This window comes from Gavia stellata, chromosome 16 (assembly GCF_030936135.1).
Source record: "Gavia stellata isolate bGavSte3 chromosome 16, bGavSte3.hap2, whole genome shotgun sequence".
Classification (NCBI taxonomy): domain Eukaryota; kingdom Metazoa; phylum Chordata; class Aves; order Gaviiformes; family Gaviidae; genus Gavia; species Gavia stellata.
Window position 1 is genome coordinate 9,175,209 of NC_082609.1, and position 20,513 is coordinate 9,195,721.

Below are 20,513 nucleotides of genomic sequence, written 5' to 3' on the forward strand. Positions count from 1 at the left end.
TGGTCAGAATTGTTTTTCACTTTCTTAGACACCATCTCAGCTGTCACACTGAAGTTAGGTTGGTTGCGAGCCTAGACTAATCCTGGGCTGTGTGCAAGTCCTTTTTTGTCTCTAAGTATATTCCTCTTTCATTAGCTCTTCAGTTTTCCAAGGAGGTTCTGGCACAGGCAGTTATTATCTGTCTATTATCTCTCTCTGATCTGTTTTCTCAGATAAAACCCTCCTTGCCTTCCCTCAGGTGAGCTCAGACAGGTCTGGGTGATGGCTGACAAGAAGCTCAAAGATGTGGAAATGATAACTGGGTTTTGTTTTGCTTCATTTGCTGCTGAATCTGTTCCAGAGCATCCCTAGTAACCTCGTGAGCTCCCAAAGCAACGTGGGGGTCTTCCCCCCTGCTCCCAAGTACAGATGGCTATCTCTGAGACCTGGGTGCAGGGTGGGACACCTGGGCTCTGTGGGACACCGGGAGCTCTGCCTCGTGCTGCAAATCCCAGCCTGCCTGCACTCCAGCCTCCGGGCCCCAAAACCTGCCCATTTGTCCCCAAACCAAAGATGGGGCAAATTTCCACAGTGTCTTCAGCAGCTGCTGCTCCTGAAAACAGCAAAACCTCTCGAGAGGCAGCAAAAGTGGGGGCTTTGCTCTGGCTCTCCAGGGGGGTGGAAGCACGGGGGAGCAAGCTGTGCCGTGCAGCCAGCTTGTACCTTCAGCTGTTTTGTCTTAAAATACCCGCTGGTGTCATTTTTTACATCCTACAGTCTTTACCCCAAGCTGTGTATCTCACCCTTAAATGGAGTTATATTTTTAATTGCTGGCAGAGTATTATTATTAGACACAAGCCTGCTGCTAATGCGCTCTGTGGAGAGCTTGATGAACCTGCCTCATCTTGCAGACAGGCAGGGATGAATCATCCCACTCGTCTGCAGCCAATGCACGTCCTAAAATGCGTCTTCTCCCAAGCAGGCTTATTGTTGGGACCCCCATTTGAGGGAAAAGCCCGTTTGAAAGCTGCTCTCCAGACCCATTACCCCGCTGAGAGGCGAGGAAGTGCTGCGAGGTGGGCGGCTGCATGGCAGAACCATCCACTCGCTGCCCGTACAGTGAAATGTCAGCCCCGTTATGGGGAAAATCTGACCAATTGCTCCACAACTGGGTACTGACGGTGGCCCATCTCAGCAGACCATGGCATGTGTACAGAATGAAGACCTGGCTCCTAGCTGTGGGGCAGCAAAGACGGTTCCACAAATGAGTGTGGGTTCATGACCCCACTGAAATGGGGATATTTAGTTTCCCCATAGTCTGGATGAGCCACCAGTCTGCTAACCGTGGGGAAATAACGGGGTAAAGGAGCCTAAACAGACACACTTTAGAAAACATAAACTATTGCTGTTTTTCACATGTATCAGTGTGCATACCTAGGGGCTTTGCATCAGCCTCTACCAGACAGATTTTTAAAGGCTTGGTTATCTAAGGATGGAGTTACAAACCTAAGCAGGATACTCGAAAGCAGTTCTTGTAACAGGAGCTGGCACCCAAGGGGCTTTGAAAGTAGGCTTCTGTCTGCCTAAAGATTTTTTAAATTCTTGCCCATACTTATTCAGGGCCCTTTTGTTTAGTTTTAATGGGAGAGAAAGTTCACATGTGTTGTGAATGAATGCACTACAGAGCCTCCAAGGTATCCTTTCTGTATATAATAGTATTAAAGGGGTTTTTTTCACCTACCAGGACCAGAAGGTGAAATTATATTTCACAGAAAGTAGGAGACTTTCTAACTGTGTCTTCTTTCTGCTTTCTTTCTTTCAAAGAGCACCTAGGAATTATAGTAGGCAATAAGGACCAGAGCAGTGGGGCTGTAACAAAATGAGGGACGATTAATTAATTGCTTAAAGCAACTGACAAGTCTATGAAAGCGTGATCAGTACATCAGTCTGCTGAAATTCTCTATCTGAGACCAAAAGAAAATACTTTTCCGATTCTTAGCAAATGACTTCACTTGTAACTCTTTAGTAACTCAAATGAAGCGTTAAAGTAAACCTCGAGGAAGTGAGTCAGAGTTGGAGGACAGCTGAAGCCTTCAGCTGGCTGTATTGCCGTGGCTGGGAGCAGCAGTGTTGGAGGATAGACATTTTGTCCTGTTCTACTGCTTCAGCACTTGCTCCCTTTCACCCTAAGCTCTTCAATGCATTGGTCCCTCCGCTCTCCTGGCTCCGTTACTGGCAGGGAGGGATATCCCTGGAGCGTGGGGTCGTTAGTATCTGCAGGGAAGCAAGCTCCCTACTGCATGAGGATGCACTGTGCCTCTAACGCGCAGCGTTCACACAAGAAGCAAAGTCAGCCTTGCACGGTGCATTTGGGATACAGTTCAACTTGTTTTCTTATCCTTGTTTAAAAAAGATCTTTTAGTAAGCATGAGCCAAGGGGTTTATCTGTGTTTTGCGGGAAGGGGCTCTACATGCCAGAATCTTTTCAAGAATGTGCTTTTTTTGCTGTTTACTGAGGTTGCAGTTGTTATAGATGTCGTGGGGGGAGACTGCAGCCCTTCTCTGCTGAGCTGAGTCATGGTGCCAACACTTCTGTGGCAGAGCCCGAGCTGAGCACGCGGTGTCTCAGCTAAAATTGATTTTCAGTATTTTTTTTGAAGATCACACAAGTGAATTAATTCCCCCTACTTCTGTTTCCCTCACACCAAATGGGTCCTATAAATGTTCCAGTGACAAAATATTGCAGCAATTTCCACATTTCCAAGATTACACTGATAGAGTACATTCCTGGAAATCACTCTCTGTTTTCCGCTGCTAAAATTTTTCTGGGGGCCAGAGCCCTGGGTACTATTCTCCCTAGACCACGGTCAGATCCTTGCCCTTTTCACAGTCCCATGGGGATGTCTGTTAAGTACAGAGGCTGATGCAGAGGTTTGCAGGATGCAAAAAGGATCTTCTCTATGCCTCTTCCAACTGCCCTTAGACTCAGATGCTGCAGTTCCTACTTTTCTTAATAAGCCTCATTTAAAGCAAGTGCCCATAGGAAAAAAAAAAAAAAAACTGTCCAGTTACCTGTATATAAAGCTTTTTGTTTCAGTAGAGAAGAATTTGGGTTTGAAGAGGCAAAGGGCTAGTGAACTGAAATCAGTGATCCCGCATGTATGGGAGAGTAAATTACCTTGGAAATGAAAGTGGTGTTGCTACATAGCAGGATAGTAAACCTTGTGACGTGACAGTGTGTTGAGATTAGAATATCTCTGACTACGTAGGAAGAAAAGCAATCTCCTCTTTGCCACAAGAAGTAGAAGAAATGGGAAGTGTCATGGGTATTATTAATTCTCCTTCTCTATCTTAAAAATTATTTGAAGTGATGGAACATAATACTGTGATAAGAGAATTACTTACAGGTCTGGTAAATGCTCCTGTCTAACTGTCATTGTGCTTCTAATTTCTCAGCCTCTCAACATTGCCTACAGTCACATCTATAGCTCCTACCGCAATTTTGTGGGGCCACCTCATTTCAAGACAATCTGCAGGCTTCTTGGCTACCAAGGGATCGCAGTGGTTATGGAAGAGCTGTTGAAGATCGTCAAGAGCCTGGTAATTCTGAGCCTAACCCTGGCGATGGAGAAACCTCGATGCCTTGAGAGGCGCAGGTTGGATGGTCAGCCTGGGCTTTGGGTTCAGGGTGTTCACCTCCGGGCACCTTCGTGAAACACACACTGAAATACTTGTATCAACGGTGTGATTTTCACTGTCGGTGAGGAATCTCACTGATTCCCATGGGATGATGGAGTGTTTCTGCCATCTTGGAGTGTTAACGGTGATCATCTGGGGGTGGTAGCATTGGTATGCTGCTTTGCTAAAAGCCATCAAGAAGTGATCAGGTGGGAGATGGCACTCACGGTCCCTCAGCACTGCCTATGCTGCAGTCTGGGAGACCTTCAAGACGCGTGCTCGTGCCCAGCAATAGCACAAGAGCACTTTGTCTCACTGCTTTTGATACCCCTGGAGAGCTGCAGCAAGGTAGAGAGCAGGCAGCAAAACTGATGAAACCAACTTTTTGAGTCTTTGTAAGAAAACCCCTGCTATAGGTGAGTCCTTATTCAGGCCATACTATCCATTTCAATCAGATATTCAGAAGCCAGGCTGCAAATAGCTCTATCTGCTTTCTAGTTCTCTCTTCTTTTTCAGAAGAGAAATGTGATGTCCGTGGGGATTCGATCCCATGTGCTTTCTAAGGGCACTAACAATACTGAGCATTAAGGGAGGAGGGAGTGTGCAAAAATGTAAAATTTTTCAGGTCATGCTTTTCTACTAAAACCCTTGCTTTACTGGAAAGATGATTTTTATTTGTTATAAACATTTAAATTCTGTTTTGACTGCAATGACATAATTTTGAACTTGTCTAACAAAGCAGCGTAAAACATATATCCAGTTTCCCTACTGTAAGGCACCATAGTTACTGAAGATGTAATTTCTGTCACTTAGTTGAAAATGCTGTAGCTGGTGTGCGAGATCAGACAGCATTCAGCACAAAGACAAAGATTTTATGTTTGGCTAAGTAGTGTTTAGTGCATAATCCCATATAATATATCTACAGGATGCAGGTATATAACTCCAAATGACAGCAAGCACTTTTAACTAAGAAATACACTTTGCTCTTGTCCATATTAGTTCAAAAAATCAGATCTGCAGAAACTTGTTCTACATGCATGTAAATTCTTTTTTTAAACTCTGAGTGTCTAGTGATCCTTCCTTAGGTGGAAGGAGCATTTCCTGTGCTGGGGAATGACTCCTTTAGCAGCTCTGGTGAAATGCTTTTGGGTTAGGAGCACAAGTCCAGCTGGATCTAAGACTGAGCCTTGTTTGGATTTCAGCTGCAAACAATGCAAACACAGCAAGCTGTGTTTTGAAGTCAAAAATCCATGCAGCTGTGATTTATTATTTAGGAGGAAGCTGTAAAAGCACTCTAACTCCATGCACACGGGCTGAATTTTATATTTGGGTGAAATCCAAATTAAGCGATTTTTTTCTTGGAGTCCAGCTGAAGTTTCATCTTGTGCTGTCAGATGTGGACCTGTCCACAACCAGCCCTCTTTCAAAACCAACATCAGGAGAAGCCGTCATTCCAGTTTAACCTCCCTTTGTCTCTGACAGCTACAAGGCACCATCCTGCAGTACGTAAAGACTCTGATCGAAGTAATGCCGAAGATATGCCGCTTGCCAAGACACGAATATGGCTCTCCAGGTGGGTGCTACAGAAAGATGCAGAATGGTTTGAGCAAGACCTCACCCACATTTTGTACAGCATTTACTCAGGCACACACAAGTAATTAAACAAGGTTTGGCACCTGACATCCAGAGCAGCATGCAGCCCTGGCTCATTGAGACTTTCAGCTTCTTTTCTGTTGACACTGGAACTTCTTCAGGAAATCTCCTGTTGGAAATTTCCCTTTGAACACACAGATGACTGATAAGGGAATGTCTTCTGGTAGCTTATGTTTTGTTTTCAGGATTTTCTAAGCTTTCGTTATTGTTGGTTCACTGATATTTTTGAAAAGCTCTACTTAGTTGATGCAAAGACTTTTTGCAGCGTGACTGCAGTCTGCCATTGAGCTGGATGGGGAAACTCTGGCTGGTATACATGAGCCAGCACCAGAACATCCATTACAGTCTTGAATCTATTTTTTCCTCTGATTAGGAAATCCAGGGACTTCATATGAAATACTCCCTATTTCCCAAGGGTTACTGAAAGCAGGATAAGACTGCGTGCTAGTTCTCCCCAGTGCCAGGCTCCGTCTATCCGTTTAGCAGTCACAGCTTGCGATTTGTGATTAAGGAAATATGAGGCACTGATGGTCTTTTTATCCAAGTTATCGGAGGGTGATTCTGCTCTTGGTTTTCTGACTGCCCTTCCTTGTCTTTTAAGGAATCCTGGAGTTTTTCCACCATCAGCTGAAGGACATAATTGAGTACGCAGAGCTGAAGACAGATGTGTTCCAGAGCCTCAGAGAAGTGGGCAATGCCATTCTCTTCTGCCTCCTTATCGAGCAGGCTTTGGTAAGGCAAAACCCCCTGCACCAACAGATCGTACTTGAAATTGCCAGCTCAAGAGTATAAGTGGAAGTGGGTTCTCCAGCAGAAGAGTTTGGGAAATGTTACTTTCCAGCTTCTCATGTGCTCAAGGTCTCTCTGGGGCTGTGTTATGGCGGTCTGTGGGCATGTCCATGGGGATGGTGTGCATTGGCGCTTGGTCACTGACATCTGGGATTGCTGAAGGAGAATCCGAATACTGGAAGATCTAGATTTGATTCTTGGACCCTAAGCTACCCCTTGTTCGTCCTTCTCAGAAGTAAAACCAACTGGAGCTTATTTCTAGATTGTAAGCTCTCTGGGGCAGGGATCAATACTTTTTAATATACATATTTGTACAGTGAGAAGTAGATTTGAGGCCTTTGCTCTTTTGGGGTGCCAGTGCAATGAAAAAAACTTGATTGATTCTAATGGTGATAAGGATAAAGGAATCCATCAGGAAGGACATCTCAGGAGAACTGATGATACATTGCCTGTGACTTACCTTCACTGAAAACTTAGCTGGAGTGACAACTTGGTATTGCCCCCTGCACAAATGTTTTGCACGTGCACAAGTCTCTCAGCCTCTCAGCTCATATGATGCCCTTTCTGACATGGGGCAAAGGCTATGGCTGAGTGCCACGCATCTCTTTAGCTTACAGTTTTTCACACAGTAAATTTACTTCGTAATGAATTTACCTCACAGTTTGACCTAGAGCCAACTGAGGAGTGTTCAACAACACAATTTTACATTAAAAATGCATATTTCATGTCATAATGGTTTTGGCAGGTTTGTTTCAGTTTTTCCAGAAGTATTTCAGAAAGACTTCCCTAGCATAAAATGGGATTTCCAAGCAAAGCCAGAAAGTTTTGTTCAGAGCAAAACCAGAAGGAAGTTCAAACATTTCAAGTTTTATCCAACTGTAGAGCAGAGGGAAAACTGAAAATCTCTGCCTATCCTCAAAATGGATATTTCTACCCTTGCCATTGCATTTTAACCCCAGATAATAGAGACTTTTAGTTCCTGATACGGTGTATCAAACACATTCAGTGACCAGTAGTTGCGTAAGATTAAGAAAACTAGAGAGATGTGTATCACCTAGCAGCTTGGCTTTACTTTACAGAATGACCAGAGTTGCCAACTATATCCTGGCAGTTTCTGTTCTTTTTGTGGCTTTGTCACTGCTTTCTGCTGTTCTCAGTGTTGGATTTTATGCTGAATGTACTTCATTTGCCTTTTCTGTCCCATCTTTAAATGGACATTTAAGGGACACATGGTGGTTTCTTTTAGAAATCCTTCATTTCAAAGCAAAAATGTCCCTCCAGTCCCAGGAGCTGTACATCAGCAGTACACTGGCATTTTAGAATAGCAGAAAATAAAGAAAAGAAGATGGTGAGAATTTGGGGGTCCCTTTAGGAAGGCTGCCCATCAAAGTCCCCATCTGCCCGTTTTCTGTGCAGCCAAAGTCTCTCACTCTCTGATCCCCTGTTTTTCCACACAGAAGTAGATTCAGGATATAAAGCCATTTTGCATGCAGTGGGCACTGATTCTCGCTCGCTGGAAGATGTCAGATGCGTAGAGCCATTATGTAACAAGATTTTCCCTCGAATGGAGCTCTTATGGAGCAGGAGCAATTGCTTTTATGGTGCAGTTATCTTCATAGCTGTCAGAATGATCTAAGGCTGGTGGCATTTGCTGGCAGGGACTGCTCTAGTGAAGATGCACAGTCTGCTCCATTCTACCCCCTTTTTATTGTTTAAATTTGAGGAATGAGGGGTTGCTTGGGACTAAATTTCTAAGCAGAACTTTTACTCTCAGGTAATGGGCCTTGGGGAGGAGGTCTATTAATAACATGACTAATTTTGGGGCAGATATCAGGTGAATGCAGGCTGCAAATGGTGAAAATACTCTCTTTATCAAAGGGAAACAGCACTAAAGAACATTAATCTAGGAACGAATAGTGTTTTGCAAACAAAACAACCAAGGTGGCAGGCACACTCCGTTAGCATCAGCATCTCTCTGCCCATGGAGGGACCCCGGGCTGTTCCTGTCCCTCCAGCACTGTGTCACAAACTGCACTCCCACAAACTCGCTCTCATCCCAGCATCCATGCGCCGGTACAGCCTCCTGCAGCTCCATGCTACACTGTCCTCTCCCTCTTGGCTGGAAGGTGGGGTATCCACCCATGCATCCCAAACAGACCCAGCCAAGTCATTCCATCTGGCCCCCAAATATCTTTTGCTGCGCTATCATGAGCTGCTTTCGAGTGTGTCTAAGTTTCTAAATAAGCTCAGAACTGAAAACATGTCCTAGAACTAGACTTCTGTAGAAGCAAACTAATGCCTTGTTGTGACGCAATGCCTCTGTGTTAAACAGCTTTGGTTTCCTTGCTGCTGTTTCCCATTGCAGACTTGTATACAATGTATTGTCAGCCATCGCTCCTCAGTCTCCACCTGCCTATTTCTAGGTTTCTCCTCCTTGTGCATTTGTGTTTGGGATTATTTTTTCTCAAGTGCATCGGCATGCATTCTCTCAGGTGGCATCTCATGATGTTGTTTCTCTCTGAACTTCTGTATTATTCTCCCTGGTGCCTACACCACTGGGATTCTGGTCTGATAGCCCTGGCTGGGAACACTGTATGAACAGCCAAATCATTTCAGACCAATGTATTACGTACCTATTTGCAATAGAGCCATGCATCAGTGTATTTTACATGTACGCATCCCAAAATAACTAAACCAAAGGGTAATTTCCACCTGGGCACTCTCTGTAAAAATAAACAGCAGGAAGTCATCAGGGTAAGATGAAATTGAAACCGCCATGCTCTTTATTCCCCGCTTACTTGCAGTGCTAGTAAGTGGGACAGAAAATAAATATAAAGCTCTGGCCTTGTACAGGCAAGAAGTAACTTATTTGAGTTAAGGAAACTTCCTGGCTTAGGTTGAGAGGTATTTCTTCCAGTTTTAGTTCCTTTAGGTTCAAACCATTGGAGTTACTACTGAGCTGGGTTGGATTTGAGTAGGTGCCGTAGACATGAATTGTTGTAGTGTTGCCCAGGCCCCTGAGCCATACACTCAACCCCTGTAGATATTTCTTAACTTACTTTATCTTTCTTTCTTCCTGCCTCAGTCCCAGGAAGAAGTTTGTGATTTGCTGCATGCTGCTCCCTTCCAAAATATTTTGCCCAGGGTCTACATCAAAGGTAAGAAGCTGAGAGGGAAGCAGTGGACAGACTCAGAGGTCTCTACCCAGAAGCTGTTTCTCTCCCATTTCTGCTGAGGATTAGTTCTGGCCCTGCTTCCCCCTCGAAATAGATAAGTGGATACAGCCAAAAGTCAGGTGGAAACAAATGCCAAGCGTGCATTTTCTATAGCCTAGTTACAGACTGAAACCTTAGTTTGGGGGTTCCCTTAAGGTTTTAAAGCCATTTCACAGCCTCTTTGGAGAATGACAGCATGAAATGTCCATCTCAACAGAAGTGATCAGTAACAGGGACATGCTTTTGGACATGTGTGATTAAGCTGCTGCTGAGACTGCAATCGCACATCCCTCCCTTCTCTGCATCACTGGTTCCCTCATTTGCTGTCGGTTTGGCTCATTGATCCAAAGCCTTGTTGGATGGTTGCTGGGGGGCAGCTCTGAGCAAACTTGGCGGAAATTGCGGGTCTCCACTTCCTCCTCTCATTTCACTGTTTGCTGCTCGCTTGACAGAAGGAGAACGCTTGGAGGTGCGCATGAAGCGTCTCGAAGCCAAGTATGCCCCACTTCACCTGGTTCCCTTAATAGAGAGGCTGGGCACTCCGCAGGTAAGGATTTAATTGAAAGGGATGGCTGTTGAAAATTCGTAGCAGTCCCCAGATGGCCTGTTTGGCCTTGGGAAAGTGATCCTTTTTCTTTTTGTTTTGTTTTGTTTTTCCAAAACATCAATCGGACAAGAAAATCAGAATCCTTGCCCTAGCAGACACTTTGAAAGGAAATTTGTGAGCGGGTCCAGAGATGGTGTGTTGCTGCCTCCGGTCTGGAGAGCTGGCGGGGAGCTGTAAGGCAAGAGTGCTAGAAGCCAGCTCTGAATAAGAACAACTCTAAACAACTCCTCTTCTCCATTTCAAAAGGATGGAGAATTGCTGGGGTGGTTTGAGGGGAAACTTTACAGTTAATCAATTGCCATCACTTTTGGGGATCCCATTTTAGGGCTGCAGTGTTGTCCATTTTTAAGCTCATCCCTGTCAAGGAATACATCTGAGAATGGTTCCCCTCCTAGCACATGCTTAGAGCTTCAGCACATGCTTAAAATTATGGCTCCATTTAAGTGTCTTCCTGAGGTGGGTGTCAACTTGGAAAAGATCTCTTGTGCAGAAATTGAGTACTGTTAAAAATATCTCCATAGATTGATTAATGTTATGGGCAAAATTTGAGCTCCATTTTGATATCAATAGCCAAACTTCCCCTACCTACTTAGTGGGGTTGATGGGATAAAAATCATTCAAAGTATTAAATGCATCAACACCCTTTTTCTGTAATGTACTGCCGAGGGAATGGAACGAACGCTCAGTTGTATGAGGTGACAGATCTATGGCAGGCAGAAAGTTGTTGATTTTTTTTCTTGTTTTTCTGATGGATCAAGGACATTTTGAACTTTGCTTCACTGAAAATCATATGAAACAAAGAAATTGGCTGGATAACCGAGGGCTTTGTCTTACTTTGTAGACACTTCTCTCACTTCCCATTGACTTCCTTTTAAAGGAGACACTCGAGAAAAAGAATTCACCTCTGTGTTTTTGTGTCTTTGTGTTGGTCTTTCTATCTCTCCTTCTTTCCATGCAAAATCATCATTGAAATCTGCTATTAGAGTCCACTCGTTGCTCATCCCTACCATAGTTATGATGGTGATGAAAACAAAAGGTATTACATATGTCCCGCTAAAAACTAAATTTTTGGTAAACTGTGCCCATATTCATCACACACGTACAGTTGAGTACCAGATCTTTTTTGAGCTCAGATGTAAATGAACACAAGAGTCACTTTCTATAGGTGCCTCCATAGCTTCTAAGCTTGCTCCTTATGCAGTTTTGGACATGCATTTTGGAAATGCAGTTTTGGACACAGGCCATACAGGATTTTTTCTGGCAGAATGCATAAGTGCCTTTTAGCAATTGTCCAGAATCTGAGCAGAAGTTGCCTGCTAGATGCCTCTCCCAAAAGGTGGCCCTATGTATTTCATATAATTACATGCTGTGAAGGGGCTGAGCCAGAGGCTGCTGTAGTTAGTGGGGATCTGTCAGTCTTTGCAGGTTTTAGGTACGGTTCTTGCAAGCTTGCCAGTAAACAAGCTGTAAAAGAGGTATGGCACAACTGGATTTGTGCAATGGCAGGAAAACTGTCAGTGATTGTTGTAAATAATTGGTTTGCATTGGGAATCCAAAAGCAGCTGTTTGACAGGTGATTCATAAAGAACCAGGGTGGTCAAAGTGGTTCATTAAAGGAATCCTCTCCCTTTTAATGCTGATCATAGTGGTATTTAGTAAGGGATTTTCAGAAGTGCTTGGTCAGTCTGATTTTTTTCACTGGACGTCATGGGAGCCTTTCCTTTTGAAGACAGTGGGAACAGTTGAGCCAGCACAGTGGCATCCTTTGACACTTTATCTCGAGAGCACCCTTCCTCTCCTGATCATAGAGATCAGTGGGACCCCGGACTGCGAGGCAGATATGGCCACAAGACTAATAGCTCTCTGGCTGCCTTCTCCATCTTAGATATCTACCCAGTGGTAGTAGTCCTGTATCAAAGACTGATCTTACGGTGATGAATTTTAGAACCATATTCTGTCCGTGAATGTGCATAACTGAGTGGCACTACATCCTTTGAAAGCCACATACATCCCTTTCTAGATTAAGATTTCTTCAGAAACAGTATACTAAGATCATTGGACTAGTTTGTTCTCAAAAGTACCTGTTCTATCACTATATCTTAGCAAACAGTAATGCTAACACCTAATTTATATTTGAAATGGCTTTACTTCTACTGTGTCCCCATTTTGCCATCATAGACTAATGTGTGCAGATGCTAATCTGCACCCACTAAGAGCTTGGAGCACGTGAGGAAAGAGAAAGTGTACAGCCTTTAGCTATAAAAACAAGCCGGATAAAATAAGTCTTTACTTGCTAAAGCAAACATATGCAAGCGCGTGCCATGAAACCAGTGATATCATTCCTGCGTTTAACAGATCTAGGGATCCCAGACCCAATCTGGTCTCCGCACAGCAATACAGCTTTCCCTTGATATTTGCTGTTAGTTGAACATTAATTGATCCGAGGTTCCCAGAACGCCCTTGAAATTGTAGCACAAGCAGGAGTTGTAACGCTTCTAATTTCAATAGCCACCAAACTAAAAATGCTTTGGGTTACTGCCAGCATAAATTAATAGTCAGGAAAGGGGATGTGCAGGCACATTCATGTTTTTTTAGAGTGGAAGAAAGATGACCCAAGTAAACCAAACATAATTCATGTTCTTAAAGTCTGGCCAGGGCACGTGCCTGCCCGTTGTACCAGATGCTCTGAGCCCCCATCGGGAGTCTGATCGGGATGACATTTTTATAGGCATTACACGGACAGCTGGAAATGGAGCAAATGCTTAAAAACTACTTAAAGGTCCAGGAAGTCCTCTGGGATAGGCAGGGTGTTGGTAAATGTCACGTTTGCTCTGCATGCCTCTGCCAAAGTGGTGAGAGGGGTAAAAGGCTCTGCCTGTGGGGCCAGGGCGCCGTGGCAGCCGCTCCTCTACCAGGGTGAGCACGGCAGAGCCACAGGCACAACTCTGGCAGCACTCGGCTCCCATTTCCCGTGTTATTTTTGGCAGCGCTGCAAAGAGAAGTCAGTAATGCTGCTGGAAATGGCAAGAAATGGGGCAGCTAAGAGGATATTAGGGCAGTGAGCAAACCCCATGCTTGCACCCCAGGCCCACTCAGGGAGCTCAGTGGGGTCAGTGCTCCCATGCCGGGGGGAAGCTCTGCTTGCTTATTTAAAATCTCCTTCTTTTTTTTTCTCTGGGAGAGCAATGGGGATGAAATGAAGTCAGTTCTCTTTTAATTTTCCTCTAACGTAAAAGCCAAATGAACTCCATCCAATAGAGCCATTCCAGATTTGTACATGTAAATCCAAGTGGGGATATCACAGAAATTCTCCACCCATGTAAAGCTCCCACATCCGGAAAAAAAAAGTTGTTTGACTTTCTGATAAACCACAGGTTTTCCAGTATTAAGGTTCTGGTAGCTTCTCATCTTCCTCAGAGCTTTTTAACCCTAACTACAAAAGAAATCAAGAAAGCCAGAGGCTATCTACATTTTAAAAAGATGATGACAATGTCCTGGGAAGCAAAATGTCCCTGTTCTCTCCTATTTTATTTTCATATTCTGCAGAAATCATGAAAATAAACCCAGCAACACTGAGTAGCACTAATAGAACAGCATGCTAGCAGAATTAAGGATCAGTATTTCTGATCAGAGCTTTGCCTTCAACTTTTGTTTTCTGACGTACATAGTTATTTCAAAAAATACTTAGGTTGGTGAAATATAATTGAGCACAATATTAAGTCTTCTTCCATTTGAGGGATGAGTATTCTCTCGTGGGGAGTGCCATGGGAGCAGACATCAGAGGTAAGGTTGGACCTTGCATGGGATGTGTGTTAACCTTGAAAGAGCCGGGGAGACCGGGAAGCATTAGGTCCAGCGAGAAGGTCCATCTGTATTACATCGTCACTTCTGTTTCTCGGTTGTCCTCCTCCTCAGCAAATAGCCATCGCACGGGAGGGTGACTTGCTGACCAAGGAGCGGTTATGCTGTGGGCTGTCCATGTTCGAGGTGATCCTGACGCGAATTAGGAGCTACCTGCAGGACCCGATCTGGCGTGGGCCACCCCCAACAAACGGAGTCATGCACGTGGACGAGTGCGTGGAGTTTCACCGGCTCTGGAGTGCCATGCAGTTTGTGTACTGCATCCCCGTGGGCACCAACGAGTTCACTGCAGAGTGAGTGTCTGTCGGCCGGCTCTGCCATTAGTGCTGCTCGTGAGCTAGCGGGGCCGGCAAGCCCCTGGGATGCCCTCAGCTGCAGTGATAGCCTCAGCCAGTGTAGAGGTAGAGGGGGAATGTGGGCCCTTGACAAAAGGACTTTGTTGTGCATGGACATAAAGAGATGCCCAAGAGAGCTTTCTATCTGAACAGCTGGGGAAAAGAGCAATGTAAAGGGACATGCCCAAGGTGACATGCAGAAGGAGATGGGTAGATGGGCCAACAACCCCAGTCAGAGGCTAGGTCCTCATCCGTCTTACCCTGTGGTGTACCCTGCACAGCCTGGCCCTGGTGTAATTCTGCATGTCTCCTCTGAGTTCATTTTCTCTAGGTGTATACCCACTTTCTAGGAGTAGGACTGAATCTGATTTCCCTAGGTATTCACCAAAGAAAGTTCCTGGTGCCGTGGTAGGACTTCTCTTACCTAACTCTATCCTGTCATCTCTCCCTACCCCATCACCCTGTCCTCCTTCCAGGCAGTGTTTTGGAGATGGTCTGAACTGGGCAGGTTGCTCTATCATTGTTCTCCTTGGACAGCAACGGCGCTTTGACCTCTTTGACTTCTGCTACCACCTGCTGAAGGTGCAGAGGCAGGACGGGAAGGATGAAATCATAAAAAATGTGGTAAGTTGAAGGATGAGGTCCCAAAGGACCTGAATCAGCCCACTTCTCTCTCTGTTTTGTCCAAACTCATAAATCACAGCCATGCCTGGTGTTAACCTTATTCAAACTGGACACACTCACTGTGAGATTTCCATCTGCAGTCTCAGCAGAGAGGCCAAGGTTTTAATTGGCTTGACAATTGAATCTTTTTTTCTCCCAAAGCTTTTCCCTTCTTCCTGGGGTTGGGAAGCTGGAGCTGAGAAGCTGGTATTTCCAGCAACCATCCTGTGATCTCAGTGGCTTTATCAATAAGCAGCTGGGAGTCTAGACTTTAGGATGGTTAACTTGGGACCACTCACTGACCTTGTTAATGCTGTCTTGAGTCATCAAATCCTATAATGAAGTGAGTCACCAGTCCCTGGGAGGTGCTAAGTGGAACTGTAACACGTGTTATAGCTGCTTAGCTTTAGCAGAGGTTTCCAGCAGCAGGGAAAAGGTGCTGGTACTTTCTAGCTGGTCAGATGGCATAAGACTCTCTTAATCTACTGTTTTTCTCCCTCACCATCCCTTCAGCCCTTGAAGAAGATGGCCGACAGGATCCGGAAATATCAGATCCTGAACAACGAGATTTTTGCCATCCTGAACAAGTACATGAAGTCGGTGGAAACAGACAGTTCCACGGTGGAGCATGTGCGCTGCTTCCAGCCCCCAATCCACCAGTCACTGGCCACCACCTGCTAGTGTGGACACTGACCCTGCGCAGGTTGGGAAGGAAGAAGGGACTGACCCCAGAACAGCTGGGAGGGGGAAACTCGATGGCGTGAGACCTGGCAACAAAGTAAGACTGGGTATGCCTACTACACACGAGGACGCATCTTCCCATCCGGCCCTGTTTGAGTGCATGTTCTTCTGTACCATCCCTGTGATCAGTTTTACTTGTAGCTTTCAGACTTGGGGGTGTGTTGGGGGGGCGGGCGAAATGTGCTTTTCTTCCATGAAGTGGTCCGGTTTTTCCCTGTGATTCATCTAATCGAACACATCACTCTGAAGCCATATTGCAGCCCCAGACATGGGGCTCCTGGTGGAAAAGCTCCATGCTTCCGCAGTGCCAAGAGCCCACTCCCACTGCAGAAGCAACGGGGCAAATGGATCCCCCCCGTGACATGTGCCACCAGCCATGGAGCAGGAGGGTCTGAAGACAAGCCCTGACTCACTCTTTGGGGGAAGAAGGGATGAAGGCAGCATGTCACCTGTGGCAGCACCCTGAAGATCAAGTGATGGGCGCAGAGGAGCCGTGCCGGGCTGGTCTTGGATGGCTACAAGCCCCAGGCTGGGGCTAGCTTCGTGCTCTCTGCCGAGTCCTTGGCCTTTCTGTCATCTTTTACAGGGGGCTTTGGCATAGGAGTTTCAGAATAACAATGATGTAGACGCCAAGTAACTCCTCAGCACTTCAGAGAGCTGGGGAAAGAGAAAATGACCTGCTATGGGACATCTACTTATTTTAAAGCAAAAGGTTCTCCCCCAAAGACACATCTTCCATAGACTAAACAAGATTTCTTACAGACTGCGGAGGAGACTGCATTCATGTGAATGTGCTCTTGAACATATTCATTTGGGTGGAAATAATCACTGGTCCTGACAGGAGGCAGGTGTAGTTACCTCGAACATACATGATCTTTGATCTTCGGCCAAGGATGAGAGCTGCAATGTGTAATTTGTGTATGTTCTGGGATGCTATTTTCCCTTGTTTTAGACAAATTCCTAGTGACACAGTGACCAAATATCTTTCTTCAGAGAATGGTGACTATCAGCAGGGCTTAGGAAACTTCCATCACTCAGAAATGATGTGATTGTTTAGAGAAGGTAAAATACAGGATAAGCATTAAAAAAAAACAGAACTTTCCAGGCTCAAAAGCATTCAGAGGGAACACTGGAGTGTGTTTCCTTTTCCCACTCAGCTAATCTGAGATCCCTGGATATTGAGAACAAATTCAGCAGGAACTTGAAGGAGAATTTCATAACTCATGGTCTTCCCTGCTTCCCTTCAGTAGTGTCATTGAAGTGATACAAAAGCTTGTGCTTGAAGTTAAAGGAGATCAAACCACATGCTCCAAGAGAAAATGATGCTAGCCTCACCGCTGGCAATATTTTAATTTCTCAGCTTTAGCCAGGTCACAGCAGATAATTGCTGTTACAGTGTACAGATGTGATAATATGTATTCCTTTCAGGCATTTCATCATGCCTTGTCAACTGCGTGCTATTACAGATGTTAAAAAGGCAGAGCCTGGGCATTTATTCTTTCAGCAGGAACATATAATTAATTAGTAGAAATGTCCCAGCTGGAGTATTTTGTCTTAGGAAACAACAGCTAGCACACTCCTATTAGCCAGAGGAGATCTTGCCGGGTGGGATGAATTTGTTCTCCCAGACACTCACCACCTACTCCCTTGATAATCAATAAATACTCCACACATGAAAAGTTCTGGACATTTTCACACCTTGAGTTTCCTTTAATTACCAAGACAGACATTTAAACTGCAGGGAGGAAATTGTGCGGCACAGTAATCCGAAAGCAAAATGAACTCTCAGGAAGTCTGGCTGAAATCTTTGAGCGGCAGGGAAGGACGCAGCCCAGCAAGGCGAGTTGTTTCCTCCACGTCGCGAGGAAGAGCAGCAGAAGAGCATCTGGGACTCGATGACGCTGCAGGGCTCTTGCTCTCTATTTACTCTTCCACTACGGACATCAGTTCTGGTTTTCCATCATGTTCCAACACTTCTACACTACTGGAGTGAGGGTATCTACAAATATATATTTTTAAAAGGAAGAGGAGAATCAAGCACTTTATTTTTTGTGGAAAACAAGATACAAGGAAGATAGATCCAACCAAGATCCTATTTTTCCTGACCTAAATAGTAAGTGCTTGTTATTTTGGTATGAAAGTGTTGCTGAAAAGGTGGCACAAGTCCCTGTCTGGCTCTCAGAGCCACCTCTGGGCATAGCACAAATTAAATATCCTACTGCGTCTGACATGTTACGGGATGTTGGAGACTTCTCAGAAACCAGCAAGAGCAAGAAGTTAATACAGGAGGATGAACTGTACCACACAGCCCAGTCTCAGCTACCTAGACAAAATAGGATATAGTAAGGTGAATTTAAATGCCTGTTTTCATCTGTTTAGGTCTGGAGTGAGTCATGAGATATTTTACCTAAACGTGAATATCACTTTGCATTCTTTTGCTGTAGTTTTGTCATAGTAATTCTCTGAAACCCTGCAAAACACAGTTGCGCGTACTTGAAAGAACAGGTAGATGAAATCTATTTGTTGCCCTTGGATTTCCTGGCAAAAACATAAAATCCCTTCAGATTCCGAGGGCTGAAATGTTTTGAGCGAAATGTCCGAAGTGCATGAACAAAATGTGAAGTGTTTGACTGTAGAGTGTATGCAGATGTTCTGCCTTGTTGCTCAAGTAGTATGAGATATCAGCTAGGAATAATCTTATGGTCTTCATTTCTGAGATTTGATGTTATTGTCCTTTTATTATCTGAAGGATGCAAATAGTCTTTAGCTTCAATTCTGTAACCCTCCTTGATTGTGTATGAGAAAGAGGTCCAGGCTTAGGTCTTTAAAGAACTCCATGAAAATGGAATTTTTTTCCTCCTATCCTTTTCTTAATGTCATAATTGTTATTGGAAGTAGGGAGCAAATTTGTAACACTAGGGCTAAATAGTAACAGATTGTCACATGGTTGGGCATATTCTCCACACTTGCAGGCTTTCTGCCAAGTTTGGGTGTCTTCCTTGCAGATATGCTCTAATCCTACAGTCTTCAGCCTTTTACAATCTGCAGACCCCAAATTTTTTTTTCCCTAGGAAGTGTGCTCCCCTGTCTGGATACTTGAAGTCCACTGACTATGGGCTTGGTTTTTTACCTGCATTTTCCTGCTTACTCTGAAGTAGTCTGCAAACTCCTCGGGATCTACCAACCACCACTTGGAACATCTACTTCAAAGACAAGTTGTTGGCTTGATACAGGAATTACAGGGGGGAGAAAGGATGGCCTGTGTCATGAATCAGGTCAGACTAGGTTATTTTAATGTTCCCTCTGACTTTGACATTATAAAATGTGACTATTGGGAGTGCACATGCCTTTCTTGGATGATGCTACACTTGACTTTCAATGATACAATAGAAAGGGGAAGCAAACTAGTTCAAGCTCAGCACTTCAGTGGTTTTCCTTTTAAACTCTGACAGCACTTACTAGCATTGAACAACATGTTAGTCCTTTTTCTCCTGCATTACTCCAGTCCAGTAGGTTCATGTGTGTTTGAGAACAAAAGAAAAAAGAATTGAAGGTGTAAAAAACCCAAGAAAATATTCTCAAAAACTTGTCAAATGTACCATATTTGTATGAAAAGCTGCTTGAGTTATTTTGTACAATGAATTTTATTTATGGTGAGGTATATTTACGCTCGTGATCTGATACGGTGTTAAATTTTTGATCCATATTTGCTATGCAGCTGAAGATGATATTTTGGTTTTGTATTATTATTTTTTGCTGTTGTTCTAAAATTCAGCTAACAGAAGCTGCCATCTCCATTAGAAATGCTTCTGCAAGAGTAAAGCATCTGGTACATGGTGATATGTTCCGTAACACAGCAACCAACAGTGTGTACAACAAATGTGGGATGACTTTTGTGATGAAGAGAAATAAAAATTGGGCTCATTCATGAAATGGGCAGACTTTACCTCGTGGTCTCATTATCGTTGCAATAACTATTATTTGGGGAGAGCCTCTGATTGCACCTGGCACAAAGAAAAAGCTAAGAGTGGCAGCATTTTGTTGATAAAAATGTCAAGCTTTTGTCAAAACCAAAGAAAAAAAATGAAGCTTTGTGGTCAACATCAAAACAAGCAAACAAATTTTCCTATCAAAAGGTTGATGATTTTTGAAAAAAAAAATCCTTCCACAACAAATTTTCATTTGAAAACTTGTTTTAGTATAAGAGGGCTGGGGGAGGGAAAATTATATAATTATTTTTAATAGAATTTGACAGGCCCTACTTCAAGCTAATTTCCTCTCATTACCACAGCCTTGTCAACTCAGCAGGGGCCTTTTTATTCCAGGAGACTACTCTTGCTATTTTTTTCCAAATTTCCATTTGAAACGGTTCTTAGGTTTATGGTAAAAGCATCCAAGGAGCGGCCGTGTTTGTTGACCACAGAAGGAGCTGTGGGAACCAAGGGGAAAAGACCTTCTGGGAGCTGAGGAATTAGGGTGAAACAACTGACATGGATCTATGGGCGTGGGAGCACCTATGCTACATCAGCTCTAGACAAAATACTGTAACTGATGTTCCCTTTCATAGCTTCTTCCCAAGCTTTCCTCATGGGAACAGCTTCCTAGTTTAAGAGGAATAAAAATGCAATGATTCTTCACGTAAGATTGGAAGTGGACTTTATACCATGACCAGGCAGCTCTGTTGATCTTTCTGATGTGCTTTAAGTCATGGGACACATGATGTGCCTGTAGCTTTGTGTGTAACATGCTGCCATAGAAGATTGTTTGCCTGACGGTTGAAAGTTGCCCAATGTTTACTGATTTCAACATGGTTCTGCAATGAGGAATGGCAGCAAGGAGAGGAGGACTTTCCTCCTGACTCAGCCACTGATACGAGGCAGGTTGGTTGGGTTTCATCCTTTCCTCCATCGGCTTTTCTATCTTTTTTTTTTAAACGAGTTTTAGCTGCTGTCTCGTGGACACCCCAGTACTAACACCAGCCCTAAGAAGCGC

The 20,513-nt window shown here is 44.3% G+C and overlaps 1 protein-coding gene across 5 annotated transcripts in view; it reads left to right on the top strand.

Annotated features, from left to right (window-relative positions):
• Positions 1-15,461, top strand: part of CYFIP2 (cytoplasmic FMR1 interacting protein 2) — a 45,473-nt gene extending 30,012 nt beyond the window's left edge. For all 5 annotated transcript variants that reach the window (XM_009820000.2, XM_009820001.2, XM_059825158.1 and 2 more), the window contains 8 exons: positions 3,436-3,579; positions 5,140-5,230; positions 5,912-6,042; positions 9,185-9,257; positions 9,767-9,861; positions 13,837-14,075; positions 14,594-14,741; positions 15,294-15,461. In XM_009820000.2, the coding sequence (XP_009818302.1) occupies positions 3,436-3,579; positions 5,140-5,230; positions 5,912-6,042; positions 9,185-9,257; positions 9,767-9,861; positions 13,837-14,075; positions 14,594-14,741; positions 15,294-15,461 (1,089 nt within the window). The remainder of the gene's footprint in view (positions 1-3,435; positions 3,580-5,139; positions 5,231-5,911; positions 6,043-9,184; positions 9,258-9,766; positions 9,862-13,836; positions 14,076-14,593; positions 14,742-15,293) is intronic.
• The last annotated feature ends 5,052 nt before the right edge of the window (positions 15,462-20,513 follow it).